General features: G+C 33.1%; 1 protein-coding gene across 1 annotated transcript; it reads left to right on the forward strand.

The window, feature by feature from the left end:
• The first annotated feature begins 8,321 nt into the window (after positions 1-8,321).
• Positions 8,322-10,608, forward strand: LOC120129455. The gene is made up of 3 exons (XM_039146948.1): positions 8,322-8,660; positions 10,015-10,157; positions 10,603-10,608. The coding sequence occupies exons 1-3, from the start codon at positions 8,501-8,503 to the stop codon at positions 10,606-10,608; spliced, it is 309 nt and encodes a 102-aa protein (XP_039002879.1). The 5' UTR covers positions 8,322-8,500.
• The last annotated feature ends 9,992 nt before the right edge of the window (positions 10,609-20,600 follow it).

The raw sequence follows: 20,600 nt of genomic DNA on the forward strand, positions 1-20,600 counted from the left end.
TGAGCCCCGATACTCCATGCTTGCTTTAAACCCTCAAAGACTCCCCATAACTCCGCTTCAAAGGTAAAACATATCCCAATATAGAGCGAAACCGAACTTCTACTCTCCCCTACAATCTCGAATTACACCCCCACACGAAGCATTCTCGTACTTATCTCTGGCCCCGTCAGTATTAACTTTCAGCCCATTCTACGGTGGAGCTTCCCACCTGCTCCTGAAAGGGCGAGTAGACGACACAAGAATCTTATTGTTTGCAAACTCCTTAGCTCTCAAACTTTCATCATACAACCGAATGCATTGGTCCAAAACTGACGTGCAACCGAGCTTTTCCCTGTCAAAAACACAGATTTCTATGCTTCCATAAGTTCTAGTGAATTACCCCAAACAGCAAATCCCACTCCTTAAAACCCCTTATAAAGTGTTTTGGTTCTGATAGATTTATAAACATCCAAGAGATTCCTGGACAGAGATTCAGCTAACTTTCTGGGATGTATCAGCAGCTTCCACACCTCCAACGCTGTCGGGCAAGTGCGAAACAAACGATCAATTGTTTCGTCAAATGAGTCACGCAAACACCACACCTTGAAGTACACATATGTCGTCGCACCCTCTCGGAATTAGCGAGTAACTTATCACAGGCCAGCAGCCAAAGAAAGACTTTCACACTGGGTAGTCCTTTAAATTTAGCAATGATATTCCAAATTTTGTCAACAGATCCAGACTCAGTTTTTGTACGAAGCTCGTACGTCGATTTTACTGTGAATAACCAAGTTGACTGCCACTTCCACCCTAGTCCATCTATAGAATGTACGTTAGGAGGAGTCATAGTGGACATCAACCTGTGGATTATTTCCCGAGGAAGGCTTTTTTGAAACAAAGGTCAATTTCTTTATCCGCGTTCATCGACCATGTCCGCAACCATGACTACTGGTAAAGTCTCTGTCATATTCCGATCAGCACAAAGGACCAACATTTCCCAACCACGGGTCTCTCCAAAAATCAATAAGCGACCCATCCCCAACTGTCCAAACAAGGCTCGACCGAACATCCTCCCAAACCAAACTCACTCCCTTCCAGAGGCGAGAGCAGTCAAGAGGATTACTTTTTTAACGTGTTATATTTTAACTATTTTTTTTACTGATGGGAATTTAATATTTAATATTTTTATTATTATTTACCTTTCATTTATCACTTGGATATTATAAATTTATCTTTATTTTAGGTTTATTTTGAACAGTAGCCTTGTTAGATTAATTAGCCCAAAAACTAATTTTGACGATCTAGTTAACATCTTCTAAAAGTCGAGTAAAATTATTTTGAATATTTAATTTGGAATTTACCTATAACAATGTTATCCAAAAGATAAAGTAGAATTCAATCAGGACTATAAAATTTAAAAATATTTATTTTTATTTTTTGTGCAACCATGACTACAAAATTTAAAAATATTTATTTTTATCTTTTGTGATAAACATTGTAGATTTAAGATTTTTAGTTTGATTATTTTATTAATTATTTTATTTAAAAATTAGTTATTTTATTTATTTAGAATTTTTAGTAGTATTTATAGTTTGATTATTTTATTTAGGAATTATTTATTTAATTTACTTATAACTCTCGCGTTATAAATACCCCTCATGTTCAACAGTTGAAAAACATATTGAAATTTATTTTTTCCTTAGTTAATTATTGAAGTTATTCTTTTCTTTTCTTTCATTATTTTATTTTCTCAATTATAAGCATGATCCAATCCATGCTTAGTTAAACTTCCATTTAGTCAAAAGTTTTGTGAAGTTCAATTCTAATCGTGACAATTGAGTCTTGTTCTTCATACCTTTAGATTTTATTCTTTGATTCTCTGGAAACTGCGATTGATAATCGGTCATTCTCTTAAAAGTACTACATCTTCAACTTAAAAGGTGCATGTTGATTTGAAGACCGTTTTTGCTTGAAGTTTGAAAGTTGGATTGGTTGGTCTTAATTCGGCTTCCTGTGAATAAACTTAGAGGCGGTCCTCTGAGGGGAATCAAAATCGAGTTTGATTCTCGATGAGACACTATAACTCGATTTTGGATTTTCCAGATCTTAAAACTATTTTTTATCTAATAACGATAGATGTGGTTAGACTAATGAGAGCAATATTTCAGAGATAGAAATGGAAATTTTGGTTAACCGAAGAGAAGAGTTAGTTGTAGGGGTTGAGTCCTGTTAACTGTAACTGACATACATTAGAAAGGAAAAATTTTATTTCGATGATCTATTAAAATTGAGGCTAAGCAAAACCTAAGATTATACCATCTCGATTGAATTCTCCATTATTTATTTTTATTATTTTATTTTTCATTATTTTTAAACCCCGTTTTTATTTTTACATTTAAATCTAAGGATCGAAACATTCTTAGTTCTTGTGGATCGACCTTTATTTCTCTATACTACTTTTATTATATCTTTGAGATTGGAGTATTTATTTATTTGACAAATCCGATCCTCGTCAGTTACAAAAGAGCACTATATTAACAGTGTCTACTCCCTTTTCACAAAGCTGACCTATCTATCTTGAGAATGCTATGAATTCATTCGGGGGCTGAACAACTATCAAAAGTCCCAAATTCATCTTGTGACCAAGACTAGCCAAAGCATCTGCCAGTTTGTTAACTTCTATACAAAAAAGTGAGCCTCCATTGACGGTTTTGAAACCTTCGGATTCTCCTGAATAAAGTTGTCTCATTGACTTGCGTTGGAGTGTTGAGCTTTCGAAGAGCTTCAAGATTATCCATCTTGACCTCCACCTATCTAATCCCTTGGTTCCAAGCTAATTCGAGCCCATCAAGCACCGCCTAGAGCTTGGCTTGAAAAGCCGAGCAACAATCGATATTCGTAGTGTAGCCGGTGATCCAATCCCCATTAACGTCCCGAAGCACACCACCACCAGTGCCATGGAGCCACCCGTGTATATCTTAACCACACCAATCAGTATAGGTTTCCAATGATTATACCTCCGACGCTAACTATTCGTTCCGACCTTGAGTTCATTCTGCTTAATGTTGCCAGCCCATTATCTAGCCAATTCAATCATTTCCATCGAAGAAAATATATTCCCATAAAAAAAATAGTTTCGTTGTTTCTAAAGCCTCCAAATAAAGATACCAAACACTGTCTCCACAAAAACTCAGGTCTGTTAAGTCTGGCCTGATTGACCAGCTTGGTTTGAAGCCAATCCAGTAAGGAACCGAAGAAGAAGTTGGCTGCATACTGCCTCAGAACCAGCATCTCCCAAGTCGAGCGAGCGTGAGGACAGCCCCTAATCACGTGGATAATGGTTTAATCATCCATCTCGCACACCAAACATTGAGAATCGGCAGTGAGTCCCCTGTCTTTTCTGTTCCACGTTGGTCATAATTCTATGATATGGAGAATGAGCCATATGAAATATTTAATCCTCTACGGACCATCAAAGCCCTACGCGAGATTCCAGAAACTATCTCAAGTAGCCAAATTATCCTGCTAAAGTTTATAAAATGTCGTTTTGACCATACATTCACTCGCTTGTTCCCATTGTCAAGTAGGTTAGTCTCCCCTAAAGGAATCTCAAGGTTTGAGAATAGACAAAATGCACTAAACAAGATCTTCACTCAAGGTTTGTCTCAAGAGAGTTGTATTTTATTCCCTATTCATATCGATGAAATCACGGACAATCGTAAGAAGGTTATGAATCTGGTCGGGACTAACTTATTCAACCAAAGATGTCATCTCAGGCACCCATAACTAAAACATAAATCTGGTTCGCCTTCCATCGCCTAACAACCAACAAACATTATCCTAACATGCTTCCAAATCCTAGATAAAGACTTTCAGATGAAGGAACTATTCCTTACCTAGATTTGAAATGACACCACATCAAAAATCTTTCTACTTGGATCACATAAGTCGAACCTATAGAGCATCTGACCTCATAACGAGACTGAAAAGGATGAATTCCAAGACCACCAAGGGACGTTGGTTGACAATATATGGGTGAGGGTGTCAATATGTAGCCCCTCTCTAAACCTCCTACAACGAAGGTCCTCGGTCGCTACTAATTTAGACTTATAGCGGCTCAGGCGGAGAAAGCTCCACTCATATTTCATCACAGACCGGTCACCCTGAACTAGATATGTGAACTAGTCCCTCAAATCATCAGTTTGGGCTTCTCATATGTACTTCTATCTAAACTCCTCTAAAAAGTTCCCCCATCAGTTGATGGCATCACCCTTTAGCAGCGCGATGACGCACTCGAGCTTACCTTCTAGGGTATGGTACAGTTGTCTGAGAGTGCAGAGGGTCTTGCGAAGTAATTGATCGGTGGTAATCGGATCGTCATCCCTAAAACCCAAAAATCGATAGTCTTGTAATGTTAGAGTCTCTCTATTGGGGATTTTTGAGGTACTATAGGTGGTAAGATGTGTGGTACGGGTGTAACAAATGCTCTCGAGATAGATCTAACAATATGCCTAAGGATAGCTCTGAGGCCCCTGAAGAATATGGCCTCATCAACTCCTGCGTCATCCGGGATACCCATATCCTCAGAGTCCAAAACGAACTCATCGTCTGTATCTCCGACGAGGAATGCATGACTCTCATATGACCCTTCTGACCACACACAAAATCATTAGCCATATCCTACATAATGTAAAAAAAGAGGATTCATTATCGTTATTTCAGATAATTAAGTACTCTTGATACTCTCGAGGCATGTATATCATTAGCACTCATTGACTCTAACCTGCGGGTCCTAAGAACGACTAAACATGATGCTCTGATACCACTAAATGTAAGACTCAAATTCGACCCGACCCAAAGTCCAGAGATTTGAATATTACACAGAACCATCGAAGTGACTAACCATTTTTTTGAAAACATTTCTTAAAACGCAAATAAGTCATTCATAATTTAAAGTGTAAAGGTTTAAGGTTTATAAATGGGGAGCTCTTAATCAATCATTCAAAATAAACATACGAATTTTAAACAAAAGAGTTACGACTTAATTTTACAAAAGGTTTATGAAATGCATGCCCTCTAAAATAACTAAGGCTTACTATGAGACTTGCCAAAATTTGGAATCCATAATCTGGCGATAAACTCCTCAACAACTATCGACTGGCCTACGAATAAAAACAAATTTTAAATGTTTAGCTATGAGCTCAGTTCCACACAGATAACTCTACTATACTACATGCATCCATTAATTGTGTATACTAGCAAGTGTAGTCATGTGGCAACAAAATGCATCAAGCTTACATCATAAAAAACTATCGAATATAATCATACGTATATATATCTTGTGGCCTTGCCTTCAATTAACAGAAGCGCCTTAGCACTAATAGGAGGATATTCAAATATCTCAATTCATATTTATTTGGAAAATGTCATACATTCAAGTAGCTTGGATATCCTTATTATTTTCTCGAACTCCACACAAGGGTTTAATTCTATGTATCATTCCTTCCTAACTTTCATTTACTTCTCATAGAATATTTGGGCTTTCACTTTCAAGCTTATTAGAGAGATTATGGGGATTTGAATCCCTTTCCCAATCTCTTAAACAAAAACTAGGCTTCTCACCTAATTCAATACGAGGATATTGGTACTGACCCTTTAGTATCAATACTAACGCTCCAGTATCGTTACTCATCCTTGGTATCGATACCAAAATTGGGTTTGATTTTTATTTTAGCAACTCAAAATCGATACCCTTACTTAGTTTACCGATACTAGGGTTGTAAATGAGACGAGACAGATCACAAGCTACTCGAGATCGACTCAATAAATACTCAGATCGAATGGACTTCACTCGAGCTCGAGTTCTTAAAGAGCCGAAATGAGCTACTTGATACTCGACTCAAAAAACTCGTGAGCATCTTGAAAATATAATATATTAAGATTTTATTTTTTTAAATAAATTATTAATAATATTAACATTTATGTGTTGACTTTTTTAAATAAACACAGTAAGGTTTTCATGAATTTAAGGTTCAGGTTCAAGAGTTTGAGGCTTCAATCGAGTTAAGTTTAATAATTTTTTTTTCATTTCGAGCCTTTTCGAGCTACTCACGAGCTTCAGTTCAGGATTTCAAGTTCAAGTCGAGCTTGAAAATTTTAAGCTCGCGAGTTTTCTAGTCGAGTCGAGCTCCATTTCAGAGTTTTCGAGTCGAGTCTTAACAAGACTCGAGCTTGACTCGAATCATTTACACCCTTAATCAATACCTTAATCATGGTATTGATACCTCTGAAAGTATCGATACCAAAATTGACTACTGGAATTTGTCATTTGGGGATTATACCGATACCCTACCTTTAGGTATCGATACCCCATGAACAATATCGATACCCAAGGAATAGGTACTAATATACCAGCCAAAACAACCTTTGTTTTAGGCTATCTAAAAAGCAATATTGGTACTATTCATCTAGTATCTATACTCAAACCCAAAAATACTATGTTATAGCACGAAAATGTCCCCCAACTTCCCTCACAAGTCCTTCTATGACTCTTAAACGTTATTTAAACTTTATGGGAGTTCAAATGGATCATAATAGGTCATTTTAGGGCATAATAAACGTCAAAACATCTCATTTTCCTCATAAATCACAACTCATTTTTGCACCCATGAACATAACAAGCAAGCAAATCACAACCTAATGATGTACATGTAGTATGGGTGAGTTAGGAATGTGTTACCTCACTAATAGCTACTAGGAAATCGTCCACAAGGTAATGCAAGCACCAACTTCTCATTATTCTTACTTTTGGAACTCTTTCCAACTTCTCTCACTAACTAAAGACAATGAAGTGGATTACTAATGTACTAAAAGACTCCAAATGAGTAAAAATATAATTCTAAACACTTAGGAATGGATTAGGAACACTCTAGAGTCTTAAAACCAAAACCCCTCGAAAACCCCCCATGACTACAATAGCCAAAGCTTGAAATTATGCACTTGAGATGTAGCTCTAGAGGAGGAGAATGTAGTTCTTACCTTCACAAATCCGAGCTAAAGCTATTGAACAATAAAGTTACTACCTTTGAGTGATTTGGAGAGCGAAAAGAAGAAAATAAAAGATGATAAAGAAAACAAGGGGAATGGCTTTCTCTTTCCAACATGTGACATAGGCATCTAAATGGGTGGTTAGCCCATTTTTCAAACAATGTATAAATTACTCCCTTAGTCCTCCTTAGTTTGCCCACAAATCAAAAACACCCTTTTTAACATCTTTTGTGCTCAACCCAAGCATAACTCCATGTCATACTTAACTCAATTGCTTCTAAAGGGCTTACAATACTTCTCTAAGCCCAACGAATTTACTTGAAACTACTAGCTCGGGTTTTGGAGTGTTACGCATTATCTTGAGTGACATGACACATATCATTTCATCACTTTAAGTGATTTGATACATGCTATGTTATTATCTTGAATGATGTGACATATGATATGCAATCATCTAAGTGTGAGATATGACATATATCACATCATCACCTTATATGATGTGACACACATAATGTTATCATTTTGGGTGATGTGACACATGTAAATCATCACTTTAGACGACGTAACATGTGATATATCATCATCTTAGGTGACGTGATATATAACATATTAGTAATTTAGCATATGTAGAAACATCACATCATCAACATACATTGACCATTAACCAAGTAATCAATAAGGATCGTTTTAATAGAAAATTAAAATGTGAAAAGTTATAGTGTTCATAAAAATTGGGACTAAAATTATCATTTGAACAAATATTAAAGACTAATTTTAATAATATGTTAATGTGATTTTTTTAATTGGTATAAATATAGAAATTTGATTATGTAAACGAAAAGATTTAATTAATATAATAATAATATTTTAGATATTTAATTAAAATTATTTTAAAATTGGATCAATTTAAAATTTAAATCATAACTTAAGGATGTCTAGTATTAAGGGGGAATTGAAACATCCAGCTATCATTATCTACCTTTAAATTGAAAGGAAAAAAAAACCAAGTAATGTAATATGATGGAGTGGATTCTCCAAGAGGGCTTTGATTTAATCTATAAAGATTGAATCGCTCGAAATTTAGCAATTCATAAATTGAACAAAAACATAGTTTTAATCAATGAATCAATAATATAATTACATAGCAAAAGCTATAATATACTGTCAAAATACAGGGGTCATCCATAGCTTGGATATGCTCAAGGATATACGCTTGGATTCACCACCCAACTCTCTATCATCTTCTTTTAAACCATCTTCTTCAAATTGAATGAACCCATTTTTTCATATTCTATTTTTTTCCTCAAAAGTTTTTTCTTTTAAAATCAATGATCTTTGCGTTTTGTTTTGCATATAACTGAGAAAAGGATTGAGTTTGGTGCATGCAGACGACGTGTTTGCGAATAGTTCTAAATAAAACCTTTGTGCTTGAATTGTTTGTTTGTGAGAAAGTTTTTCAAACGAAAAGGGAAAGATGGCAGCAGCAGCAGAAACGGGTGAGAGAGTGGTGGTGATCCTGGACGGATCGAGGGAGGTGAATCCAAGCGTAATTAGATGGCCCCTCCTGGGTTTATCACTCAAATCTGGGGACAAGCTTTTTGTAATTGGGATTCTTCACCAGGTTATTAATCCTAGTACGTTTTCTTTCATAAGAGCTCGAAAATTCAGTAAGAATTCAAGCTTGTCTTCTGTCTGCTCGAAACGGACTACTAAAACGAATTCGGGTTTAATTCAATTGGTTCATTTAATTACCTCAAAATAATTTTATTTTTTATTTAAAATAGTCTGAACGATTACATAATAAAATATATTTAAAATTTTCTTAATTAATTGATAATTCTCACACCCCTTACGTAATTACTATTCTAAAAATAATTTTATTTAACTATGGAATTCATGTCTATTTTGGATTTGATGATAACATACGTAGATTTACGATGTACATTTTCCAAACCACTTTCAGAAGTTCAATTTTGAAAATTTATTATTTCTTCTATTTTATTCACTAAACTTTAAAAGTTTTTTATTTCTTCAATGAACTTAATAAATTGAGTTTTTTGTCACTGAACTTTACTCTTTCTCTCTCGTATTTTGATCGCTTCGTCATTAAATAGTTATCGACGTTAAAATCGACACCGTTTTAAAAAACAAATTTTTTCTCAAAACGACGTTGTTTTGCATCTATATAATCTCATTTTAACGTCGTTAACTATTTAATGCCGACAAAAAAAATCTCAATGTATTAAGTTCAATGATGAAATTAGAAAGATTTAAAGTACAGTAAGTGAAATATGAAAGAAAATAAAGTTCAGTTGTTAAATTTTTAATTTACCCAAAAATTTATCTATTAAAATCTTTAAAATTCTATTATCGTTGAAATAGCTATAATCCATTGACATGACAATTGATAGGTTAATACAATTATTTTTTAAAAAATTTGAGATGATTATATGATATTTATTTAGAATCTTTATTAATCATTAACAACTCACACGTTCTACAAATGCAGTTACTTGTACTCAAGACCTTTAAAGAGAACAACATAATCTATTCACTGAGATCACTTAATAGGTTCCAACATGATTAGTTAAACCTATTATATAACGCTCAAACCTATTTAACTTGTTAATCCACAAATAATTATCATGCGTATCACTGAAGAAGAATATTTTTCCCTCTCACACATACTCTCTCTCAACTTATCTTACTATTATCATTTTTATCGAATCACCACGAGCTCTTTATCTTTTTTTTATAAAATTATCAAATACGACTCATCATTTAAATTAGAATAGATAAATCATAAAAAATTATCAAATCTTATTTCTCTCGTCAGAATTTGAATTAAAATTGTAACATTTTCATACAATCATATATTAAAACTTTAACATTTACTACTCTTTTGATAGAAGAACATTGAGAAGAATCCCTTTTAGTTGTCCCTTTCTTCAGTTTTGTCCACGTCCATGAATGGTTTTGTTTTTGCAGTGGGATTTAGATCGAAGCTGGAACCGGGATCAATATTTGGACCAAACAAGAAGATCGCTGTAGAAGAAATGGGGAAGAAGTTAGAGGAGTACAAAAACAATGCCGATATCCTCGGAATATCCAAACAATGCCAAGAGGAGCAGGTACAGGTTTTTTACCTCTTCAATCGTAACATTAATGACGGATTTATAAATATTTTTGAGGATGTGGATACATACGCTAATAATATAAAATTTTCGTTCGAGTGAATGCAAAAAAAATTTAGTATGAATACAAACAATAAAATAAATAACTACTTGTGTATCATATTCATGAGTTATGATTTAATATTTTAATATGATTACATGATAATATTTATGTTCAGTGTCAATTATGGATAAACACGCACTTACAAATAAAATTGTTTAAACTTAGATTATCTAGGAGGAAAAAACATTCCTTTTCCATTAATATCACTCCTTGATTTCATTCAAGACACATGTCGTTAATATTTAATGAAAGTGTCGATGTGTCTGTTAACACAATTGGTATATTTAATCTTTAATACTTTTACATTTAATTAATTTGATTATTTTCAATTTAATATAGGGTTAATTGTATGATTGATCACTTATGTTTGTGTCTTGTTCACCTTTTCTCACAAATTTCCAAAAATATAATATATGGTCACTTTTCTTTTTATTTAATTAACATGTGGTTACCATGGATTAACTATTGTTAACAACTAATAGATTAGGTGATGTGGTATTTTAGTATAATCACACATTTAGTTCTATTATTTACATATTCTCTCAATTTAGTCACACTTTAATAAATTAAAATAAATTTAATCCTCCAATCAAATAAAATATATTTTAACTTAATTCAAACTTTTCAAAGTATATATTTTATAATTTAATAAATATATTATATTATTACTTTAAATTTTTAAATATATTTTATTCTTATCTTAACTTCAAAATATTTTAACATAAGATATATATTTTTTTGAAAACATTAACATAACATATATATTTAAATTATTAAATATATTTTATTCGATTGGGTTATTAAATTTATTTTAATTTATTAAAATTAGGACTAAATTGAGAGAATACATAAATAATAAGGAACAAATGTATATTTACCAAAATATTTAACGGAAGTTAACTCGTGGCGACCACATCTTAAATAAATAAAAACGAAAGTGATCATATATTATATTTTTTGAAATCAAAGAGGAAAAATGGATAAAAACACAAACATAAGTGATCAATCAATTAGTTAACCCTTTAATAAATTAACCCTTGAGATGATACATGTAAACAATTGATTGGAGATATTTTATTATATTTAATTTATTTAACGATTTGATTGGATTAAAAATAAATTGGAGATAAAATGCATTTGGGGAGATCTATACTTCCCTAAGCTAGAAATGGAACACTTAAGTTATTGGACCAAGTGCTTCAATTGGTTCATTAATTTCAACAAACTATAAGAGAGCCTAGGTTTGAAACTAGGCCAATTATAAAATAAAAATAAATTGGAGATAAAATGTATTTGGGGATATCTTATAATCTTGTTAATGATAGAAAAATAAATAAATAAAATTATTTAAACGAGGTTTTGAACCTAGGCCAATTATAAAATATAAGAGAACCTAAGATTCATATTTTACAATTAAAACATTACATTTTAAGTCGTATTTAATGTCATATTTAAAATTAAAAATAAATTTCATATTTTTTATATTTATAAAATTAAATTCAATACTTTTTTCATATTTATTTTTAAAAATAAATATGAAATTATAAAAATAAATATGAGAAAAATAATAATTATAAAAACTACAATATCATATTTTAAACGGTATTTAATTTGTATTTAATTTAAGATTTAAAATTTAAAAATAAGTTTAATATTTGTATATATTTATATTTTTAGAAGTTAATATGAAATTATAAAAATAAGCATGGCAAAACTATTACATTTAGTTTAAAGATATTAAAATATTAAATTTATAATTTTTTATTTTAAATCTTGAATTAAATACGGTTTAATATATATAATGTATTTAATTATAAAATAATATTATATTTGTTTAACTAGTTTGGATTCTCTTATATTTTATAATTGACCTAGGTTTGAAACCTCATTTGAATGATTTTATTTCTTTATTTTCCTATCATTAACAACATTATAAGATAAATAAAGTTTGTTGTAATTATTAAACAATCACTTGGTCCAGTTGTAACACCCCTAATCTGTACCCGACCGGATATGAATCCGAAGTGTCACATCGACTTTTCAAAGCATAGATTATTAACCAATAAGGACAATTTAAACTTTTACTCATAATAAAAAAAATGAAAACCTTTAATTTAAAGTATTTAAAAAACTTACATTCATACTTAAGTAAAAGCTTTAATAATTTACATAATTACAAAAGTACGAGTTTACAAAAAATAGATCAGAGCATTTCAAATTAAACGTCCAGTACATGCCAACAGTTTACAAAATTTCAGAAAACCTACATTCAATTTGTTTTGATCTGATCTTCAAGGGAGTATGCTATCCTCGACTAGCTTCACTCTTCTGATTTCTTCAAACCTACATGTAAAACATTCACACGCTAAGTCGATGACTTAGTGAGGCAAATACGAGAGAAAACTAAACTTTATAAACGAAATCTTTATTTATTTAATAGAAACATTTCATACAGAATTCCTAATTGGTTTTCCATAACCATAAAGTATATTTTTATACATTATTCATTTTATCTAACTTTATTTCCAATGCCCAACGTATAATACTGAGAACTCTAGGTATTTGAGTATATTGAGGTTGTGCACTAATGCTGTCACCACAGCTCGTATAATTTGCACCGAAGTGCCACATAATTTTCCTGAAGGTCCACATAAGTTTGTCCCAAAGGACCACATAGGTTTTGTCCCAAAGGATCACGTAATTTTGTCCTGAAGGACCACATAGAACCCTCGACTCTTGGCATGCCAACTATACCTCTAATCCTCATACATATACCTTGGGCTTTTAGCCACATAATTATTTGTCATTCATTATTCGAAGTATCTCTTATTCACATAGGCACTTTTACATGGAGTATTTTCGTATACAAATGTTCACAAGTCACATTTTCATAATCATAAACATGTAATCTTCAACATAGCTTACATAATATAAATTGAATAAAACATTGTAAAAATATAACATAAAAGAAATTGGAAGGTTTTCGATCGAAAACACTGAGTTGGCTTATCGCAAGTCTTCCTCAATTCTAGTACAAAACCAAGAAGTTGCACTCACATTTGCCTCACTGAAGTCCTAAATCAAGTCATTAACAGTTTTGATCGATAATTTATAACGTCAATTTGACCGGAAGTTGATTTTGTTCAACATCTACATAAAATAATCAAAAATAAATATCAAAATTTGAATTGCTTATATCCAATCATAATAACTTAAGCTAAAAAACACTTAATTTATCATTTCATGCTCAATAGTATCAGTACTCCCACTACAGTACTGATACTTCCCTTCTATGTTATCGATACCCCCCTTCGGTACCGATATCATTTCGACATACTGGAATTTCCACTTGAAAATGGTATCGATACCTTACTCTTCCTATCGATACTCCCCTTTCAATGTTAGTACCTCAGTCAATTAGTACCGATACTAATCTTCGAATTCCAATTGGTTTAGCCTTGAAGTATCGGTATTGTTCTTCCAGTACCGATACCATTGTCCAAAATTTACCATTTCCATTTCGAAATTTAACCAAAAACTTAACTAATCTCCCACTTTACCTCCTTCTATACCTTTAAACTCAACTTCATTAAACAAAACCAAATTGTCTTCAATTAATACTCCTAAACATACAAAATCTCACTAAAACTCTTACATCTCAAAATCATATCAGGATTTCAAACAAGTTCTTAATCATTTCTAATCGTTAGATCCTTGACAAGTCAAATTTACCAATAATACTCCAAAAACCACACCATATCAACAATTCATTTCAAAACCCATTTTACAATTCATTTCTAATTCCCTCCTTTTGTTGTTTTAATTCTATACAAGCTTTCCTTAAGCTTATATAACACCCAAGCTTTCAACACCAACCCAAAAATTGAAGGAACCAACAAATTTCAAAACTTACCTTTGAAGTGGAGCTCATTGGCATGAGGAAGAAAACAATAGAGGGTTTTAGACTTTTCTCCCATAATCCATGTGCTTATCCCTTTAGAAAATAGATAAAAAAATCTTTCTTTTAGAAAAGACTATAATAACCTTCCAAAATTACAGATTTGATATCAAATTCTACACAAAATTTCCACAATAAATCCTTGAACTTTTTAAACTATTATAATTAAACCACTAAGTTTTAAATTCTTAAATTTTGGTCACTGGCCGATGATTGGGGTATTACAAATCTCTCCCTTTAAGAAAATTCGTCCTCAATTTTTTATTGCACAAAGAGGTGGGGTTATTGCTTCCTCATATCTTCTTCATGCTCCCACGTAAATTCTTATACGTTATGGTTTCTCCATACAACCTTAACTAGCGGAATCGTCTTGTTCCTAAGCTTCTTGATATCATACGCTAGAATATGTACCGGTTCTTCCTCGTAGGTCAGGTCAGATTGAACTTCTATCTCGTCTGGAGTTATGATGTGCGCAATATATCATCTATATCGTCAAAGCATAGACACATGGAAAACATTGTAGATCTTTTCCATTTCTAGTGGAAAATCTAACAGATATGCCACTAGTCCAACTCTTTTCAGAACTTTATATGGTCCAATGAACCTAGGACTAACTTTTCCTTTACTCCCAAAATAAAGTACTTTCTTCTAAGGTAATACTTTTAGGAAAATCTTGTCTCCTACTTGAAATTCAATTTCTTTCCTCTTCAAATCTGCTTAAGACTCTTGTCTGTCTATGCCATTTTAAGGTTGTGCTGGATCACTTGAATATTTTCTTCAATTCTTTAATCAAGTCTGGGCCATGAACTTCCCAATCTTTTAATTCATATCAATTAAGTGGCGTTCGACACTTCGTTCCATACAATGCTTCATACAGTGCCATTTTAATGCTTGATTGATAACTATTATTATATGGAAATTCTGCCATCGGCAAATACTTTTCCACGATCCAGAAAAATCGATCACGCACGCTCTCAACATATCTTCCAGAATTTGAATCGTTCTCTCTGATTGGTCATCGGTGTGAGGATGAAAAAAGTACTAAAATTCAATCAGGTACCCAAAGCTCCTTGCAAAGACTTCCAAAATCTTGAAGTAAATCTGGGATCTCTATAAGAAATTATTGAAATTGGAACACCATGTAGTTGCACTATCTCCTTGATATACAATTCAACATGTTTTTCCATTGAGTAATCCATTCGCACATGAATGAAATGTGCAGTCTTTGTATGGCGATCCACAATTACCCAAATTGAATTATTTTTGTTTGGTGATAAGGGCAATCATGTTACGAAATCCATCGTAATTCTTTTCCATTTCCACTGAGGAATAAAAATCGGTTGCAATAATCCCAAAGACACTTGATGTTTATCTTTTACCTATTACAATTAATACACTTTGATACAAACTCCATAATGTCTCTTTTCATGCCTGGCCACCAAAAATGTTCTTTCAAATCTTGATACATCTTGTTTCCTACTGGGTGTATAGTTAGGGGTTACAATGTGCTTCATACAATATTTATCTTTTCAACATGCCAACGTTAGGAACACAAACTCGATTTTTGAAGTATAAACACCCATTCGACTTTACATCAAAGCCCTTGAGTTCACCCTTTTCTAATTGTTCAAACCAGGCTAAACAATTTTCATACTTATCTTGCAACTCCTTAATCTAAAATAACGATTTCAAAGTTAACTCAATCATCAATGCACCATTGTCCTTTAACACAATTCGGACATCTAACCTACGTAAAGTGGCAAAAGTCTTTCGACTAAGTGCATCACGACTACATTAGCTTTTCGGGGCAGTAATCTATAATCGCATCGTAGTCTTTGAGTAACTCAGTCCATCTTCTTTGCCTCAAATTAGTTCCTTTTACGTCAATAAATACTTAAAACTTTTTTGATCGGTGAAAATGTAGCAACGTTCACCATATAAATAATGTTGCCAAATTTTCAATGCAAATACCGCTACTACTAATTCAAGGTCATGCATCAGATAATTCTTCTCATGGGGTTTAAGTTGTCTTGAAGCATAAGCAACTACCTTTCCATCTTGCATTAATACACATCCCAAACCACTATAGGAAGCGTCGCTAAAAATCATGAAATCCTTGTTCGATTCGATTGCACTAACACCGAAGTTTATGTCAAAACTTACATCAGTGCTTCAAAACTCTTTTGACAATCAGGTGTCCAATAAAAAGACACATCTTTTCTTAATAATTTGGTTAAAGGTAGAGATATCATCAAAAAGTTCTTGACAAACCTTCGATAATAACCTTCGAGATCCAAGAAACTCCAAACTTCTGACACACACTTCAGAATTTCCCTCTCTAACACAGCTTTAACCTTCTGAGATCTACCAGAATTCATTCTGCAGAAACCATATGTCCAAGGAATGCCACTTCAATTAGCCAAAACTCGCACTTAGAGAACTTTGAATAAAGCTTCTTGTCTTGTAACGTTTGAAGAATCACACGAAGATGGGCATCATGCTCCTCCATTGACTTCAAATACACTAAAATGTCATCAATAAAAATGACCATGAACTGATCAATGTACGGATGGAAAACTTTGTTCATAAGGTCCATAAACACTGAAGGTGTGTTAGTTAACCCAAATGTCATTACTACAAATTCGTAATGACCATACCGAGTCCTAAACACCGTTTTTGGAACATCTTTTTCTTGTATCTTCAACTGATGATACCCTGAGCGAAAATAGATTTTTGAAAAACTGCAACTCCCTTGAGTTGATCAAATAAATCTTCGATCCTTGGAAGAGGATACTTGTTATTTATGGTCACCTTGTTAAGTTACCGATAATCAATACAAAGATGCATCGAACCGTCTTTCTTCTTTACAAACAATACTGGAGCACCCCAAGATAACACACTGGTCTGATAAATCCTTTCTCCAAAATCTCTTGTAACTAAATCTTTAACTCTTTCAATTTTTTAGGGCCATCATATAAGGAGCCATTGAAATCGGTGTTGATCTGATATCACTTCAATCTAAAATTCAACCTCTATATAGAGGTAAACCAGGTAATTCTTTCATAAATATTTGTAGAAATTCTCTGACTGTCGAAATATTTCAAACTTCTTTCTTTGACTCTAGAATCGATCACATTGGCGATGTAAGCTTGGTATCCTTGTAGCATTAACTTTTGAGCCGACATCATTGATATCACATTAGCTAAGGGATTGATTCTCTCACTGGCCGTACTAACTTCTAGTCCATCAAGACTTTTTAACTTAACTCTCTTAAATGGACAATCTACATTAGCATGATAATGATACAACCAATCCATACCTAGGATAACATCGAACTCGTCAAAGGGTAATTCCATTATATTAGTACAAAATTTAATTCCCTAAATCCATATAGGACATCCTCAACAGATTTGTCTCACCCGAGCACTATGTCCTAATGTATTAGTCACGATCATCTCGCTACGAATAGGTTCTAACAGAATTCTCAAGTCTTTCACCAGTTTACTACTAACATAAAAATAATTCGATCCTGGATCAATCAGAACTAAAAAGATTTATCATTATCAGAAAAGTACATGCAATGATTTTAGGATCATCACAATCTTCACTGGTCTTAAAATTGTACAGTCGAGCAGTGGAGTGCACTTCAAGTTGAGTTATCGACTCAAACTGATTCCTTCCTCTACCTCTACCTCTCATAGGTGCAGCAGTAGATCTTTCTGTTTGAGCAGGCTCTCTGATCATCAATGGGTTGTCCTGAATAAAATGTCCTGATAAAATGTCCTGCCTCTATACACTTAAAACAAGCTCCAGAAACTCTTATGCACACTCCACTATGAGATTTTCCACAGTGTTGACATTTATTTGGCTTATCCACTACTAACTCCACTAAGTGAGTTAGTCTATCTCTTCCAGGATTTGATCCTCTACAGGATGCAAATGATTCGGATCTGGTCTGAGGTCGAAAATTGAACCTTGACCCTTCTTTGATTAGGAGGCACTAGAAGAGACACTATCTCTCTTATTCCATTATGTCCTTTGCTCCACAAACCTCTCATTTTGAGCTCGCTCCAGGGCTTTAGCTCTTTCACTACCTCTTGGAATGAAGAGAGGTTGAGTACCAGCAATAACTCTTTCAATTGAGGGAATAAACCCTCCACAAACCAATCACATGAGTTTTTTTATAGGGACCAATTTCGCTGTAAATCTACTCAACTTGTTGAATTTGCACTCGAACTCATATACAGTGCGATTCCCTTGCTTTAAACTCATGAATTCTTGCTCCATCTGTCACATGAGCTGATCTCTGATGTATTTGTTATTAAACTCTTCTAAGAAGAACGACCTGGTCCCTTGCAGCTCTCATTGTCACATTAGACCACCAAAGTATGGCTTGACCTCGCAGTAACGAAACTACACCATCAAATTTATCCATTTCAGAACAATGGAGATTCTCTAGCATTATCTTAAGGTTATTGAGCCACAGATCGGCAGCAAATGGACCTTTCTCTGCTTCTCCTTTAAATTGGGCGCTCCTAGGCTTCTAAGCTCCTTAGCCACATTCATCTTAGGAGCTGAGGAAGCAAACGGTTGGAAATGCGTCAGAATCGCGTCCAACTTCTGGAATAAGGTTCCCTGATCTTGTACAGGCACTTCCTGATATGCCTGTTCCTCACCATACCTACTCGGGGCAGGTGAGTTCCTACTTCCTTCATTCCTATCTCCCGCTTTTCTTCGGGAGTCCTCAAAATCATACATCTAATAAGATCAATTACTATTATATTAGTAAGGATAACATACAAGTCATCTTATCAAATCAGAAAGATTTGACTAAAAGTTGGCATGTACATTTTTTAAAACAAAAACAACTTTATTTCGAACTTAAAACCAATTAAACCATGGCTCTGATACCATTAAATGTAACACCACTAACTCGTACCTGACTTGAATATGAATATGAGGTATCACATTTTCAAAGCATAGATTATTAACCAATAAGGCAATTTAAACTTTTATTTATAATAAAAAAATAAAACCTTTAATTAAAATATTTAATAAAACTCACATTCATACTTAAGTAAAATCTTTAATAATTTATATAATTACAAAAGTATGAGTTTATAAAAATAGATCAGAGCATTTCAAATTAAACGTGCAGTACACGTAAACAATTTACAAAATTTTAGAAAACCTACATTCAATTTGTCTTAATCCGTCATCAAGGGAGTATGTTATCATCGACTAGCTTCACTCTTCTGATTTCTTCAAACCTACGTGTGAAACAGTCACACGCTAAGTCAATGACTTAGTGAGGTAAATACGAGAGAAAACTAAACTTTATAAAAGAAATCTTTATTTATTTAATAGAAACATTTTATACAGAATTCTTAATTGGTTTTCCATAACCATAAAGTATACTTTTATACGTTATTCATTTTATCTAACTTTATTTCCAATGCCCAACGTATACTACTAGAACTCTAGGTATTTGAGTACATTGAGGTTGTGCACTAATATTGTCACCGCAACTCGTATAATTTGCACCGAAGTACCACATAATTGTCTTGAAAGACCATAAGTTTGTCCCGAAGGACCACATAAGTTTTGTCCCGAAGGACCACATAATTTTGTCCTGAAGGATCACATAGAACCCTCGACCCTTGGCATGCCAACTATACATCTAATCCTCATACATATACCTTGGGTTTTTAACCACATAATTATTTGTCATTCATTATTCGAAGTATCTCTTATTCACATAGGCACTTTCATATGGAGTATTTTCGGATACAAATGTTCACAGGTCACATTTTCATAATCATAAACACATAATCATCAACATAGCTTACATAATATAAAATTGAATAAAACATTGTAAAATATAACATAAAAGAAATTGGAAGGTTTTTGATCGAAAATATGAGGTTGGCTTATCGCAAGCCTTCCTCAATTCTAGTACAAAACCAAGAAGTTACACTCACCTTCACCTCACTAAAGCCTTAAACGAAGTCCTTAATACTTTTGATCGATAACTTATAACGTCGATTTGACCGAAAGTTGATTTTATTCAACATCTACACAAAACAATCGAGAATAAATATCGGAATTTGAATCGCTTTATCCAATAATAATAACTTAAGCTAAAAGAAACACTTAATTTATCATTTCATGCTCAATAGTATCGGTACTCCTATTATAGTACCGATACTTCCCTTCTATGGTATTGATACCCCCTTCGGTACCGATACCATTTCAGCATACTGGAATTTCCACTTGAAAATGGTATCGATACTTACTCTTGGTATCGATACTCCTCTTTCAATATCGTTCCTCACTCAATCAGTACCGATACTGATCCTCGAATTCCAATTAGTTTAGC

The sequence above is a fragment of the Hibiscus syriacus genome, unplaced genomic scaffold (genome assembly GCF_006381635.1).
Source record: "Hibiscus syriacus cultivar Baekdansim isolate YM2019G1 unplaced genomic scaffold, ASM638163v2 tig00110500_pilon, whole genome shotgun sequence".
Classification (NCBI taxonomy): Eukaryota; Viridiplantae; Streptophyta; class Magnoliopsida; order Malvales; family Malvaceae; genus Hibiscus; species Hibiscus syriacus.

Excerpts from the sequence above, each read along its gene's own strand:
- LOC120129455 (XM_039146948.1), top strand. The coding sequence starts at position 8,501 with ATGGCAGCAGCAGCAGAAACGGGTGAGAGAGTGGTGGTGATCCTGGAC. Across the intron at positions 8,661-10,014 it reads TCACCAGGTTATTAATCCTA|TGGGATTTAGATCGAAGCTG; the intron begins GTACGTTTTCTT and ends TTGTTTTTGCAG.